The sequence below is a fragment of the Porites lutea genome, chromosome 8 (assembly GCF_958299795.1).
Source record: "Porites lutea chromosome 8, jaPorLute2.1, whole genome shotgun sequence".
Taxonomy (NCBI): Eukaryota; Metazoa; Cnidaria; class Anthozoa; order Scleractinia; family Poritidae; genus Porites; species Porites lutea.
In genome coordinates, this window is record NC_133208.1 from 20,464,176 (window position 1) to 20,477,064 (window position 12,889).

The 12,889-nt window shown below is 38.1% G+C and overlaps 2 protein-coding genes across 3 annotated transcripts; one reads left to right on the plus strand and one right to left on the minus strand.

Annotated features, from left to right (window-relative positions):
* The first annotated feature begins 2,338 nt into the window (after window positions 1-2,338).
* On the plus strand, window positions 2,339-5,816 carry LOC140945625 (programmed cell death protein 2-like). Of its 2 annotated transcripts, XM_073394646.1 has the most exons (6): window positions 2,339-2,446; window positions 2,530-2,693; window positions 4,097-4,163; window positions 4,282-4,337; window positions 4,652-5,107; window positions 5,334-5,816. In XM_073394646.1, the coding sequence occupies exons 1-6, from the start codon at window positions 2,345-2,347 to the stop codon at window positions 5,806-5,808; spliced, it is 1,320 nt and encodes a 439-aa protein (XP_073250747.1). In that variant the 5' UTR covers window positions 2,339-2,344; the 3' UTR covers window positions 5,809-5,816. The 2 variants fall into 2 exon arrangements, with proteins under 2 accessions (XP_073250747.1, XP_073250748.1); XM_073394647.1 differs by lacking the exon at window positions 2,530-2,693 and having other exon boundaries at window positions 2,341-2,446.
* Window positions 5,817-9,384: 3,568 nt separating this feature from the next.
* On the minus strand, window positions 9,385-10,374 carry LOC140945327 (melatonin receptor type 1A-like). Its single transcript, XM_073394366.1, has one exon. It carries the CDS (start codon window positions 10,372-10,374, stop codon window positions 9,385-9,387), a length of 990 nt encoding a protein of 329 aa, XP_073250467.1.
* Window positions 10,375-12,889: the final 2,515 nt, after the last annotated feature.

Consider the following 12,889-nt stretch of genomic DNA (forward strand, 5'->3'; position numbering starts at 1 on the left):
TCAAAAAAAAAAAAAAAAATCGCGTCTAAAAAAATTTTGCTGATATTTTATGCTGAAATTATGATATCGGCTTTTATTGATGTAATAGATGCCAGATAAATTTCAGAGAAATCGTTGGAGCAGCAGTCCGAGAATATTAATAAAAAACAAATTGCTCTCAGTGTTTGCTAATTCTTAAAACAAAAATCGATTTTTCATTCTTTAAATAATAGCCTATGTAAAGACGCTCCCTCCCCTAAGGAAAAATCAGGGAGAGAGGGAAGGGAGGCGTCTGTACACAGGCTATTCTTTAAAAGGTATTTTATTGTTTTAGAAGTACTATAAATTCATCCAAACCTTACTACGAAGTCGAAGACTTTTTTTTCGACTGTGTTTAAGTATCCCTTAGCAGTTTTTGGCACCTCGTCCGGGCCCATGACTGCCAACCGATCTGTATATTGCAAAGCAAAATATAATAATGAAGAAAAATACTACCCTTGCCATTAAAGAAAGGAGTTACCAAAAACTTAAGAGTTGTAAATTTACACGCGGGAAGAATTTTGCGCGATAATTGTATTTTGCACGGTGATATAATTCGGTTCGAAGGCATGAACATCATTGTCGTTCGTCCCCCCTGGGCGAGGTTTTTCTTAGAAGCGATCTTCTTTGAAAAGTATAGGGTCCTTTTAAGCCCTCATTTCCCGAAAAATATTTATCATCAATGAAATCAGAAAATTGTATATTATTGCTGAATGATATCTCTCGTTCTTTGCAAAGGTACGCAGCCATTGCGTAAAAAAGGAAAAATTCGAACGACAAGTTTCTCATAGCTCAATGCGCCTGTATTAATGACGGAGCCACCTTAAAAGCAGGAATTATTCAACGAACGATTAATACTTCCAGTAATTATTATCCCTTTCTCTTTCATATGAAGATGACTCTTTATTTATCGTAAGAAGTCAGAATGTCGCATTGAATATTAAGTCTCCAAAAATGGTGCAAAATATCTATTACATTTACATATTTTCAGTTTCTTTTTAATGAATTATTTTGATTGTCTCGCTAAGCAAGTAGTTAGCATCAGATTGCAAATGGTAAGTTAACCAGCCTCGTACCGTTTTGGCGTTAACGTTTTCCAGCCAAATTCTTTAAGTTATCTCTCCATGAAAGTCTTATTTTCATTTAATTTTCATAAAAAAAAACAGCTGATAAAAATGAAACGATTGTGATTTCTGATCTGGACTTTTTTTCACTTTTTCTGATTAGCGCCATATTCAGCCTGTAGTGAGATTGGCGTTGAAAGTATTAGCTTGGGGAAAGGCCTTTTCGGATTATTTGGGATGTAATGATCCTTTTGATTTTTAAACGATTTCCACTTGTTCAAGTATCAGTATCAAATATATATATATTTCTAAATCACTGCTAATCGTTCATATCATTGACGACCATGTTATCAAAAGACCATGCGGGAGCTGCGGAAGTAAATAAAACATAGGCCGCGGTACGTATTAACCAGTTATTACATTGTGAATTTGATAAATTAAAACATACCTTGTGATTTTGGTTGCATGTCACTTCCTTCCTTCAGGGATTAAAAATATTTTTCTGTAGCGGCATACTATCAAAATATTTTTGTTAGTAAAAAACTCAGGGATTGTAAATAGAGACCTACGTCACAGAAGACCAAGCAACAAGAAGCATTAAAAGGTTTCAGGGCGTAAATGTTGCCTTTGATTTTTGCCGACCACATTATTAATTTTGTTATTTTGTGTTGCGCTGATATGAAGACAGCAGGTTAGTGTAATACCATTGAACTGTAATTATAAACCAACCCACATTTAACATTTTTATTTGGGCAAATTTTCCTCAAGGGTATTTACGGGTTGGAAATAAATGAAAAATGCATGTGTACATACAAAGCTTTAAATATTTTTCGTTTCTCCCGGACATATGGCCGGTCAAGTCACCAAACAAGAAAATGTGGCCAGACTCAATCAAGGACACATTGCGCGCCCAATGCATGATTTCCAAGAGCAATGTCAAGCTGTGCTCTTTGTGATGGTGTGTTTGTCCTTACTTTTTGTTGTGATAACCGGAATAATCAAGTTCTCGGCAAGTGTTGTTATCCACGGCCTTCGGCTAGGCTGATAACACTTACCTCGACCTTGATTACACCCGATATCACAAAAAAAAGTATCCAATAATTGTTTATTAATGATTTTCAATGAGAGATAATTATCTATATGATTGGCTAGGTACCGACTACGTAAATTCAAGCTCAACTTTCTGCTGCAAAGGTGTGATCGCGAGAGACTTGGGTACGGACTATCCTACCCCGATATGCTTTGCAACACTTGCTTTCAAGATGGCGGACGGAGCCATCCTTTTAGGTTTAGTGGACGAAATCATGTCTGAAAATGACGAGAAGATCTGTGGATGGACCACAAATAAGATTGGAGGAACTCCTGTAAGTAAATTAGGTCTTCTTGATAATTGATCTCAAAATAATATCTAAAATAATTACTATATAACTATCGGTTTGCCCCACAGAATTGGTTGCTTGGACCGCCATGGCAGTATCCCACGTGTCGGTTGTGTAACAGAGTGTTATATTTGGTCTGTCAAGTTTACTGCCCGCTGTCAGATTCCATCTTCCATCGTGTGCTGTATATCTTTGGTTGTACCAATCAATCTTGCTGGAATAAAAACACTAGGTAATTATTACTAGGTAATTAATTATTACGTGTAACCCTTACTGCCCATGGCGGGGAGAAAAAAATCCATGCAGCAGATCACAATTAATGTGATCTGCATGGTGTTTCCTAAATTGCAATACCAACGAAACTGCTATCAAATATGAATAACTGGAGTAACTGTGAAATATCTGGCCACTCACAATGTGGCCACACAGCTATGTAGCTATGTGACTATGGCTCCACGACATGGTTTTACGAGTGTAAAGTCTATGTGGTGGCGCGGCTTAGTAGATGGCTATGTACAACAACAACAACAACAACAACAACAACACTTTATTCACATTTCCATTACAGGGTTTGTCAAACTTATTGAATAATTAGTAACTTAACACGTAGAATATTCAATTACAATTTAAACTAAATATTATTACATAGAAGGAAATGCCTAGCGGCTAGATAACCGTAAGGTTTTCGAGCTAGCAACTAGTTCTTTGAAAGTAGTGTCGAATGTACAGGACATCACAATAACTAGACATACAAAACATCTTAAGACACACACCATAAAAAAAAGAAGAAAGCACATAGATGGCAAAAAAAAAAAAGAAAGAAGAGAAAACAGTCATCATAGTACATGATGATATGATTAAAATAAAATAATTTCAGTAAGTTAATTGTTCGGCCAACAAGTATTCTTTTAATGTTTTAGGAAAGTTATAAGTTGAAAGGTCTTTTATATGGGTAGGGAGCTGTTGCCACAATTCGGTCGCCATAGCCGCTGTTGTTTGCTTTCCTATATTGGTCCTGGAACGTGGTTTGTAGAAGTTACTTTTTGAAGCATATCTCGTATTATATGTATGGACTTCACTTGCATAGCGATGTACCGATACGTTATTGGATACAAACTCTACTTGTAACTCTACTTGTAACTGGAAGATAGTTACCGGAAGTATTAGACTGTAAAACAAGATTGAGGCTGATTGCACCATAGATTGCTTCAGCACACATCATGGTGAACTTTATGAAAGAAATGTGCATGTTGGAATAAAAACTGAGTTATGTTTTGACGTGAAAGTTAGTTGCATCGACTTAGAACCATGGTCATGCTTGCAACACATGTATGTGGCTACTCAACGAAGTGGTTACATGACTACACATCAGTATGTGGCTTTATCTCTGGTATTGTTTAAGTTGCAAGGCCTACATGTATTTCAAATGTCAGACTTCATGTGTGAAGCTGAGGTTTGAAACACATGAAACCTAAGTTCATATTAAGAAAAACTGGCAAATTTGCAGCTCTTTAAAATCATGACACATGCAGGTGATGACTGAGTGCCTGCACGTATGTCACCCTAAATAGTACTGCTCACACAGGAAGGCCAAAATGCAGACAGTTGATTCTACTCCTTTATTTTATTTTTCAGTTGGAAAGTTTTGAGATCACAAGCCAAAGACAGCAATTTTGGTTCCAAGGAAACAACAAACAATGAGGTCAGGCAATTCTTTTGCCTTTTATTGCTTATTGAAGATGAAGGCAGTCCAAGATATGTGTGTTTTTAGTTTGTTAACTAGTAACCTTCTCATGTTTTGAATTTTCTTACCATTATAGCCTTCCGGTGAATTTGTAGGTGATGACTGGTGTGATGATGCTGAGGACTGGGGAGAGTAAGTATTATTTTTAATTCAAGTGTTATTTACATTTTCAGGTTATGCATGCTCAAATAGACCTTATTCACGATACCCACCATCTTTGCACGTGCTAAAAAACTGATGGGAAAAAAAAGCAATGTCACATGGTTTCTCAGGGGGCAAACAAAATGATAAAAGCTGCCAAATGCAAGAAATCGCAGTTGGGTTTGTTTATGCTATCAAAACAAGGCGACGATTTAACAGTCTAGTCTAACATGGGCCTCCAAATTTTTAGGTTTTCCAGCATTTCATGGCTAATTTCTTATTTTTTATTTATTTTTTCTTGACAGTGAAGATGATGATGTTCTGACTCACCTTGAACAATGCACTGGAAACCTAAAGATTGCTGAAGATAATTTGTGGAAGAAAGATCTAGAAACTGATGCAACTACAACAACTACATGTACAATGCAGCAGCAAAGTGCAAATCTTGAAAGTCTTAGTTCATCTCAACTGTGCAATACGTTTTCACCAAGCTGCATTCCACACTTCACACCCTTTTATGTCAGTGTCATTGAAGATCCCGAAGCCAAAATGGGCGCCACTCAGTTAACAAAACATGAGAAAAAACTTTTGTCTGAATATGAGCAGCGAGAAGGTATTCACTTGGCAAAGATGATGGACAATGATGAAAATCCCAAGGAATGGGCAGGAGAGACATATGAAAGGACAGCTGTTAAACATGGGGATAGAGCATTTCACAAGTTTAATAAAAAACTGCAACTATGTCCACAACAATGCTTAAGGTAAGCTTTTGTTAGAGGATTATAATTAGCAAGCACCAGAAACTCTTTGTAGCGGTGATCAAATACAAAGAGGAGAACTGGAATGTCTTAGGCACCCAAGAGTATTTTTGACAAGAGAATATCATTGTATTTCCAAACGTGTTATGGCGATGTAATTCGTCAAGTTCAATGTAGAATTATTGTTGAATCCCTGTTAATTCTGTGTTTATTTACATTTTTGTGCTAGATATCAGTGGAATGGTGCTCCTGTGTCTACGGTAACTGCAAACGTGTCAGAGCTCTTGGCAAACGTTCCCCGATGTCAACATTGTGCGGCAGAGCGAGTCTTTGAGTTACAGTTTATGCCTGCGCTGATTGGTAATTTAAAATGTGCAAAACAGTTGAATTTAGCTCATAAACTTGATTCCCCTCACCATGAAAATCAAGAAGGACAAATATCACAAGAAAGCAATCAAACTAAATTGGAAACTTTAGAAAACAGTGAAATTTTTGCAGATGATCCAACTCACCAACAAGACCGATGGAAGACGTTCATGGCAGCTGTCAATCAAACTCGTGACGTCACAATCGAATTTGGAACTGTAATGGTGTTCACGTGCTCTCAGGGTTGCTGGAAAAATGTAGAAAACAATGAAGATAGCAGATACTTGGAAGAGTTTTGTTTGGTTGAATGTGATCCGGATGACCGGTTATTTAAATAAAAAACTGAAGCGTCCTCTGTTTGTTTCTTCGTTTCTAAGCTTATAGACTTAAAGTCCCGAGGAGCGTTGTGTGATGGCACTGATGTTGACTGCGAAGGACACTAATAGTTCTCTGGCATTTCTACTGAATTTGACATATTTTGTCCGTCAGGTTTGGTTGTTTCCTTATTTGAAAATATATAGCTCCTTTTGCGTCGTCAAGTGTAAAAAAAATAAATGAATACAGTCGAACCTCCATATGCGACAACCTCCCATAAACAACCGCCAATCCAAAACACTACAATTTTCCCAGTCAAAGCCTTACAGTTTGAACCTCTAGTAGACTACAAACCTCCTGTAAGCGACCGCGACCACTTTTTTGGCCTGACGGTTAATGATTTTCCATTGTATTTAACCTCTTGTAAGCGACCACTTGACGCATTCTCTGATCTCTATGTTCGCTGTGTCCACTATGCTACTTAGAATATACGAAAAACTTTAGGAACAACATGTCACGACACAGGCAATAAATTGCATGTAATAAATTATCTTCCATAAAGTAGATGTACCTGGACCGCTTCTCGGAAGAGGCCCCCAGTAGTTCGATTCTTGGAAACGACCGCCTCCCGTAAGCGACCAATAAGTCTGCATTTTGGGTGGTCGCTTACGGGAGGTTCGACTGGATAAAAAAGGGTACAATTTTGTCTACGGTGGGTGTTTGTTTAAAAAAAGAGACCCACTTATACGGGTTCAAACAAATTCTTGATCGGAAGAAAATTGCACTAGTCTACCTTTCTTTTACGCTGTCCCGCGGAATAAGTTACTGCAATCTGTGGAAGAATTTGCATGGTTTCGTGTAAACTGGTTGCAAAATTTTCCTGGACCCGCGAGTAACCTTTCTGTAACGGAACGCTGTTATATATTTGCCGTGTTTGCATTCAAGATCAAAGTAATAATAATTTGAAAAACGAGACAATAGGGCCATTTATACGAGGAAAAATAAGACGCGAACTCTCCGTATAAAAGGCACATTTCGTCTAAAATAAGACGCGGCTTAGTTAAGACGCGTCTTATTAGATAAGACATGCTCGTATAAATGGTGCAGTTCGCGTCTTATTTAAGACGCGTCTTATTTTTCCTCGTATAAATGGCCCTAATGAAACTGTTGGATAACCAAATATAGTTGAGTGGGTTTTGAGCTAGGAACCGTGCTACCGTTAACAGGTTTTGATTTTTAAATTTGCCCTGGGGCCCCCAAAGTTTTTCGGCACTTTCGAGAAGCGGGTCCCAGTATCCAATCTAGAATTGAATCCGATTAAAGCCTCCTACGCTGGTCGTTCCTCCCTAAGTTTGATTGCGTTATTATATGTGGGATTTTTAAAGATAAAAGTAAAAGTGGCTATCAAATTGTGTAAATATATAACAAACTACTTAAAACTGTCGAGGAAGTTAGGGCATGTTTACATGGAGGTGGGGGACCCCAGGAAGGTGAGGTAACCCGCATATAATCTCTCATTTTAATTTGATCACGGTTACATGATAGGTGGGGTGACCCGCCTCATGTTACCTCACCTATCTGGTGTCCCCCACCTCCATGTAAACAGGCCTTTAAACTGAATATCACAAAATGTTTTTTTCCTTTGTTGGCGATACTGTCATTAAAATTTAAATTGTCAACCTGCACGGCCAGCAACAGCTAGGGATTAAGCTTCCTATTACCTTTTGTGGATGAAGTGTTCTTTAAGTTTAACGTGGTGTGAAAGTTTGTTAAATTTCCATGCCAGTGCTCCTAACACTCTTGGAAAATTTGAGCATTTGATTTTCCGTCAGTCCTTGACTAGAAGGCTGGCAATCAAAAACTTCGAAAAAGCAAATTCGCAAATCTTGTTAATCGAAAGGTTTTTTTTCGTTTTTGTTTAATTGTTTTTCGTTTGTTGTTATCCAAGGTTACTCTCACTAATTATTTGCTAGCAACGAGGGTGTATATTATAATCCCTTTGTAAACTGCTGTTTAGTAACAGATGTTAACTACCCTGAATGACATCGTCATTCAAATCATATCAGTCATAAAGGATAAAGAATTACTTAAAAAAAAAAAACTTAACTTAGTATGCTTTTTTCTTACGTCAATCGGTGTAACTACTGAATTAACCTTTTATTTTACAAATATTGATTTAATTGTAAACTCGTAGCGCTCAGTGGCCAATTTAGCAAAGAGATCTAAGGCCAAGTATAAAAGCAAATGCTTCTCGTTCGGATTTCTATAAAGAAGGGATCGGGCGGAAGTTTTTTTTTGTTGCTTGTTATGTCCTACTTTTAATTATTGCCAATTGAATACTTTCTTTACAAATTATTACCTCCCCCAAAGGATACACTGGAGTTCTCCGGTCAAATATCAATAAAAGAAACTTCAGACAATTGTACTAAATTGCAATTAGTTTACCCACAAAGCGCTTAGGAGTTCGAGCGAACTCGTTAAAACGTATCCGTGCGTTCCTGATAGAATTGGAATTTAGAAGTGTTGGTTTTTAAGGAGAGGGAAAAACCGGAGTACCCGGCGGAAAACCTTTCGGAGCAAGGGGAGAACCAACTACAAACTCAAACACATATGGTGGACGCCGGGATTCGAACCGGGCCACGTTGCTAGGCAGCGAGTGCTCTCACCACTGCCCCACCCTTGTTCCGTAAAATAATACAATAATTGATACAATAATTTGGTTTATTTTGATACATGTTTCAAAAAACGTGATTTGTCATATGATATATCTTAATAGGTAGCTATGGTGAATTTAGAATGCAAATTTAGGACTCAGTATTTAATAACATGCTCCGTTTTATGGAAAGTAACACTTGTTACGCAGGATTGCAGAATGATTGGTGTTGAAAGTAGCGCCTGTGGTTTTTGTTCATTCCCACTTTTCCAATATTTGAAATAATGAAAAATGAGAGGCGGCCCCCAAAAATGAAGTTGGCGGGGACGAACTACACTTATTTAATGAAAACCCTTGAATGCAGAGGTCCAGTACACGCCTAAGGGCGGTAGAGGACCCCAGGTAGGTGAGGTAACATGTGGCAGGTCACCCCACCTGTCATGTAAACGCGATCAAATTAAAATGAGAAATTATATGGACAGGCGGGTTACCCCACCTAAGCGGGCTACCTCACATACCTGGGGTCCCCCACCTCCATGTAAACACGGCCTAAATAGAAACGACTGGTTATTTCTTACCGGGTCTATAATGTAAAGATACTAATGGCAGGTGTCAGTTGACGTGGGAATTAAAACAAAACTGAATACAAGGCTGGTAATGCGCAGCAAAGGGCTGATTCATTTGAGGCCAATATTTCGGTCAACATGCAAAATTAGCCTCCCTTAGGGCCAGAGCTACACTGAAATATTGGCCTCAAATAAATCAGCCCTTCTCTATACTGCCAGCCTTGTATTCACTTTGTTTTTGAAATAATTGTTTTTGTTGCATGTTTTGTTTTGTTTTTTACTTGGCCGTGATGCTACCATTTACCAATGTCTTCTTTGTAGGAAGATAAGATAAGAATGACTAGAAATTTAAGTCATCTTCTCTGCTGGCTGTTCATGGTTTAATTGTGAGCCGATTTTAGGTGCGGCGAATATGGGTCTTGCCCTTTTTTTTCAGTATTACGTCTCTTAAAAAGTAACTTTCCTAGAATAACTTTACCCTCTCTCCTAAAATGCCTGTTAGTAGCACCATATATGAAGGGGTTGATTGCGCTACTCAAATAAACTAAGAACCCGTATGTAAGGTACACCTGTCGAGGCAAAGTGGGTATCCTGAGCGCAGCATCGACGTAATCGATGACGCAAACTGGAAGCCAGCAAAACGCAAAACCAACTATTACCGCCCCTAAAGTCTTAGTAACTTTCGTTTCTTCTATGTTCGCTCTTAACTTTTGGAGGTTGTTTCTAGTTGCAAAGATTCGTTTTGTCAATGAAACTGTGTAGAACACTTTGACATAGCAGATTATGATCAGCAAAAAGGGTGTTGCCACATACACGCATTCAATAAAAGCGGTAAACGCAATGTTGGTTTGAAACGTGTACAGGCACATTGCTTTTCCTGCTTGGAACTCAAATCCGCCTTTTTCAAGAAAGAACGGAGGCACAGATCCAATTAAAGCGGCACACCACACGACGCCGACGTACGCCAAAGTGTTTCTTGCCTTAAATAAAACGACGTATCTTTCTGGTTTTTTCGCACAGAAATATCTGCTAACTGCAATTATTGCCATGGTGAGAAGAGACGTCATGCCAAACGTAAGAACACCAAAGCCATGGAACTGGCACAAAATATCACCAAAGATCCAACGGCCGCGAGCAAGTAGGGCAACTGAAAACGGCACACAACAAGTCGACATCAAGATGTCACTGACTGCCAGTGCTACCACGAATATATTTGGGATCATGCGAAGTCTCTTGTTCCTGTATACAGCATAACAAACGAAGAGATTTCCGTTAAAAGCCGACACGTTTATGAACACAAATAGAAAGGTCTCAATCCATATCAAGTGAATTGGTCTTGTGTAAAGCGCACGAGAAAGCGAAGTGTTCATGTTTGATGATAATAAAGACTGATTCAAGGGACAACCAAATCAGTATCTTCTGTATTTTCAGAAATTATACGTTAATTAACATAAAACGTCCTTGTTTCTACTGTTGTCCTTGTCAAATCAAGTTTCTACAGAAAGACATTTAACTGTCTGTTTACAGCCGGTATTGATACACTTAGCTATGCAGACAGGTGTAACACTCAACTGCCGTTAGTGCCCACCTTTTTTTTCGCGGCCTGTTCTAGGCATTCTTGAAAGCATTTCCGCAACACGTGTACACAGAATTTTAAGCTTTCTTGTTTGCCAAAATAGCAGACCCATTGTGTAGGATTAAAAGCGCCGGGGGAACTGTACCAAGTATGGATTGTGGAGGCTCAAACCAAACGAGAGAAAGTACTACAACGCCATATTTACCATTTTCGCTCTTAAAGTTTTGATCATAAATCCCTCCTACTAGCTAATGGTTTGATGCGTTATCAATATGGCGATATGAAATTTTATAACTTAATTTGTCTAAACAGTTTTGTCCGGGCTTGAAGCATTTACTTTTAAACTTGTTATTTTGAGAAAAATTTAAAAGGATCTACATTAACAGCTAGTTTATACATACTAAATATAGCTCGCTCGAATTTTCTCCTTTGAGGCAGCGTCACTGATTGGTCAGTGCGTCTGCGGACTCGCAATGAAAAATGCGCGGGAAATTTCCTTATTTGAATTGACCAATCAGAAGCCGGGATCTCTATTGAGATCTAAATGAGCCAGAAATCCCAGTTTTCTACTACTCGTATACTTTCAACAGTTAGCAATAGGCAAAGCAAACTGGCCGGAAGCCAACAAAACGCAAATAAAACACCTTGACTTCTGTCTTGGTGTCTCGCACTGTTACCGTAAATGACCTGATAAACGCCCGGGGTGTCTATTAGATTTTAGGGGTCCAAGGGGGGCCTTTTTGTATATAAGAAGTGTTTAAAAGGGAGAGACGTCTGTTCTCATAAATGTAACAAACTCAAGAAAACCAATACGCTTTTTGTAAAGTACTAAGAGAGTTTAATAATAGCGGAATATCAAACCCATCAATTGATACGTCTGGCTTGTCTGTCCCATCATCAATGTCAGCATCCTCGTTCAGGATTATTGAGTCTATCCTTACTTTGAACTTGACACCAAGCAAAATAATGAAATACCAAAGCTTCGTTAATCATTAAGCAAGAAATTGAATGAACTGAATATTTTTGCTCCTTTTTGCTCATTCCTAGTACTTTGGAGTAATTTTCAGAGGGAAGGTATATTAGACACCAGGGTTTATTAGAGAGGGGCGTCTAATACAATTCTAAGGGCGTAAATTGGGGCGTTTATTAGATAAGAAGCGTTTATTTTGAAGTAGGTATTTACTAGGTCACTTCCGCTATTTTCTTTTCAATTCACGTGTCCGGCAATGTACCATAAGACTGTCTGGAGAAACGATGAATGATTTGGGAATTTAAAGAACGGATAGGCCACTTTTCTGCTCTGCAGGAATTAATTTTTCCGTTTGAGTGAGACTGATTTTCCTTTAGAATAAGTTTTAAGTGCTTTTCAGCAATTTTCAAACAACATTTTGTATCATCCGAACGAGGTATCTATTTTTCTGGGGAAAATGCTTTGCGGATCAACAATTTAACAGGAGAGATTTAGTGGCATATGGTGTGATAAGTGGGCAAAGAAATGAAATATTTAAAAATTATTCCTCGAGCCCGAATGGGCTCTGAGTCAATAGCCCATGAGGCTGTTTATTCATTTTGTGACAGAGAGGGCTCCCTATGTAAAAATATCGTAAAACCTCTACAACCAGTAGACGGGTGGTGCCATCAAGTCAGTGTTAATTGCCTCTACAGGTGGATTAAAGCGCTTTTTCTTACTGTAACAACTTGTGCCATTCTAGAAGTGTCTCCTTTTTAAATATATATGCCCATTTCGAGGTTACCCTTGAGACTGGTTTAGGAGGTATTTCACACGATTTGCCGCACAGCCTCTGAGTAGCCAATTAAAATAAGCCAAAACACCCTACAACAATCCCATATAACAAAATTCAACAAATCTCTTGTACAACCTTAAATTGGCCTATAAATCAAGGAAAAAAGATTTAGTCAACTGGCAGGGAAAATTACTGTACTCTCCAAGTGTCCTTTTTTTTTCTTTTCTTTACGTCATTTACTTTAAGATATTTCTCTTGCTTTGTTTTAAAATACATTCCTGTAACAGCATAACAGGACTATTATTATTTACTTTAATCTGTCTTTCTGTTTATAGACCTGCACACTCTTTCAGCTCTTTCTTATTAATAAACTTTAATTAAACACATCGCTTGAACAGCAATTGTCTTAAATAATAAAGTAAATCAATTAACTGAAGATCTTTAATTACTTGATTTTTGTGGGCCGATTTAACAGATGGGTGCGGCAAACATAGATCTTTTTTGCTTTTAGGATGATTTCTGACTAAATACTTTCCTCAGAATAACTTTACTTCCTCTCCTGAA

Coding starts and splice junctions, on each gene's coding strand:
- LOC140945625 (XM_073394646.1), top strand. CDS start 2,345: ATGGCGGACGGAGCCATCCTTTTAGGTTTAGTGGACGAAATCATGTCT. Junction 2,694..4,096: donor TGCTGGAATAAAAACACTAG/GTAATTATTACT, acceptor TTTATTTTTCAG/TTGGAAAGTTTTGAGATCAC. Junction 4,338..4,651: donor GATGCTGAGGACTGGGGAGA/GTAAGTATTATT, acceptor TTTTCTTGACAG/TGAAGATGATGATGTTCTGA.
- LOC140945327 (XM_073394366.1), bottom strand. CDS start 10,374: ATGAACACTTCGCTTTCTCGTGCGCTTTACACAAGACCAATTCACTTG.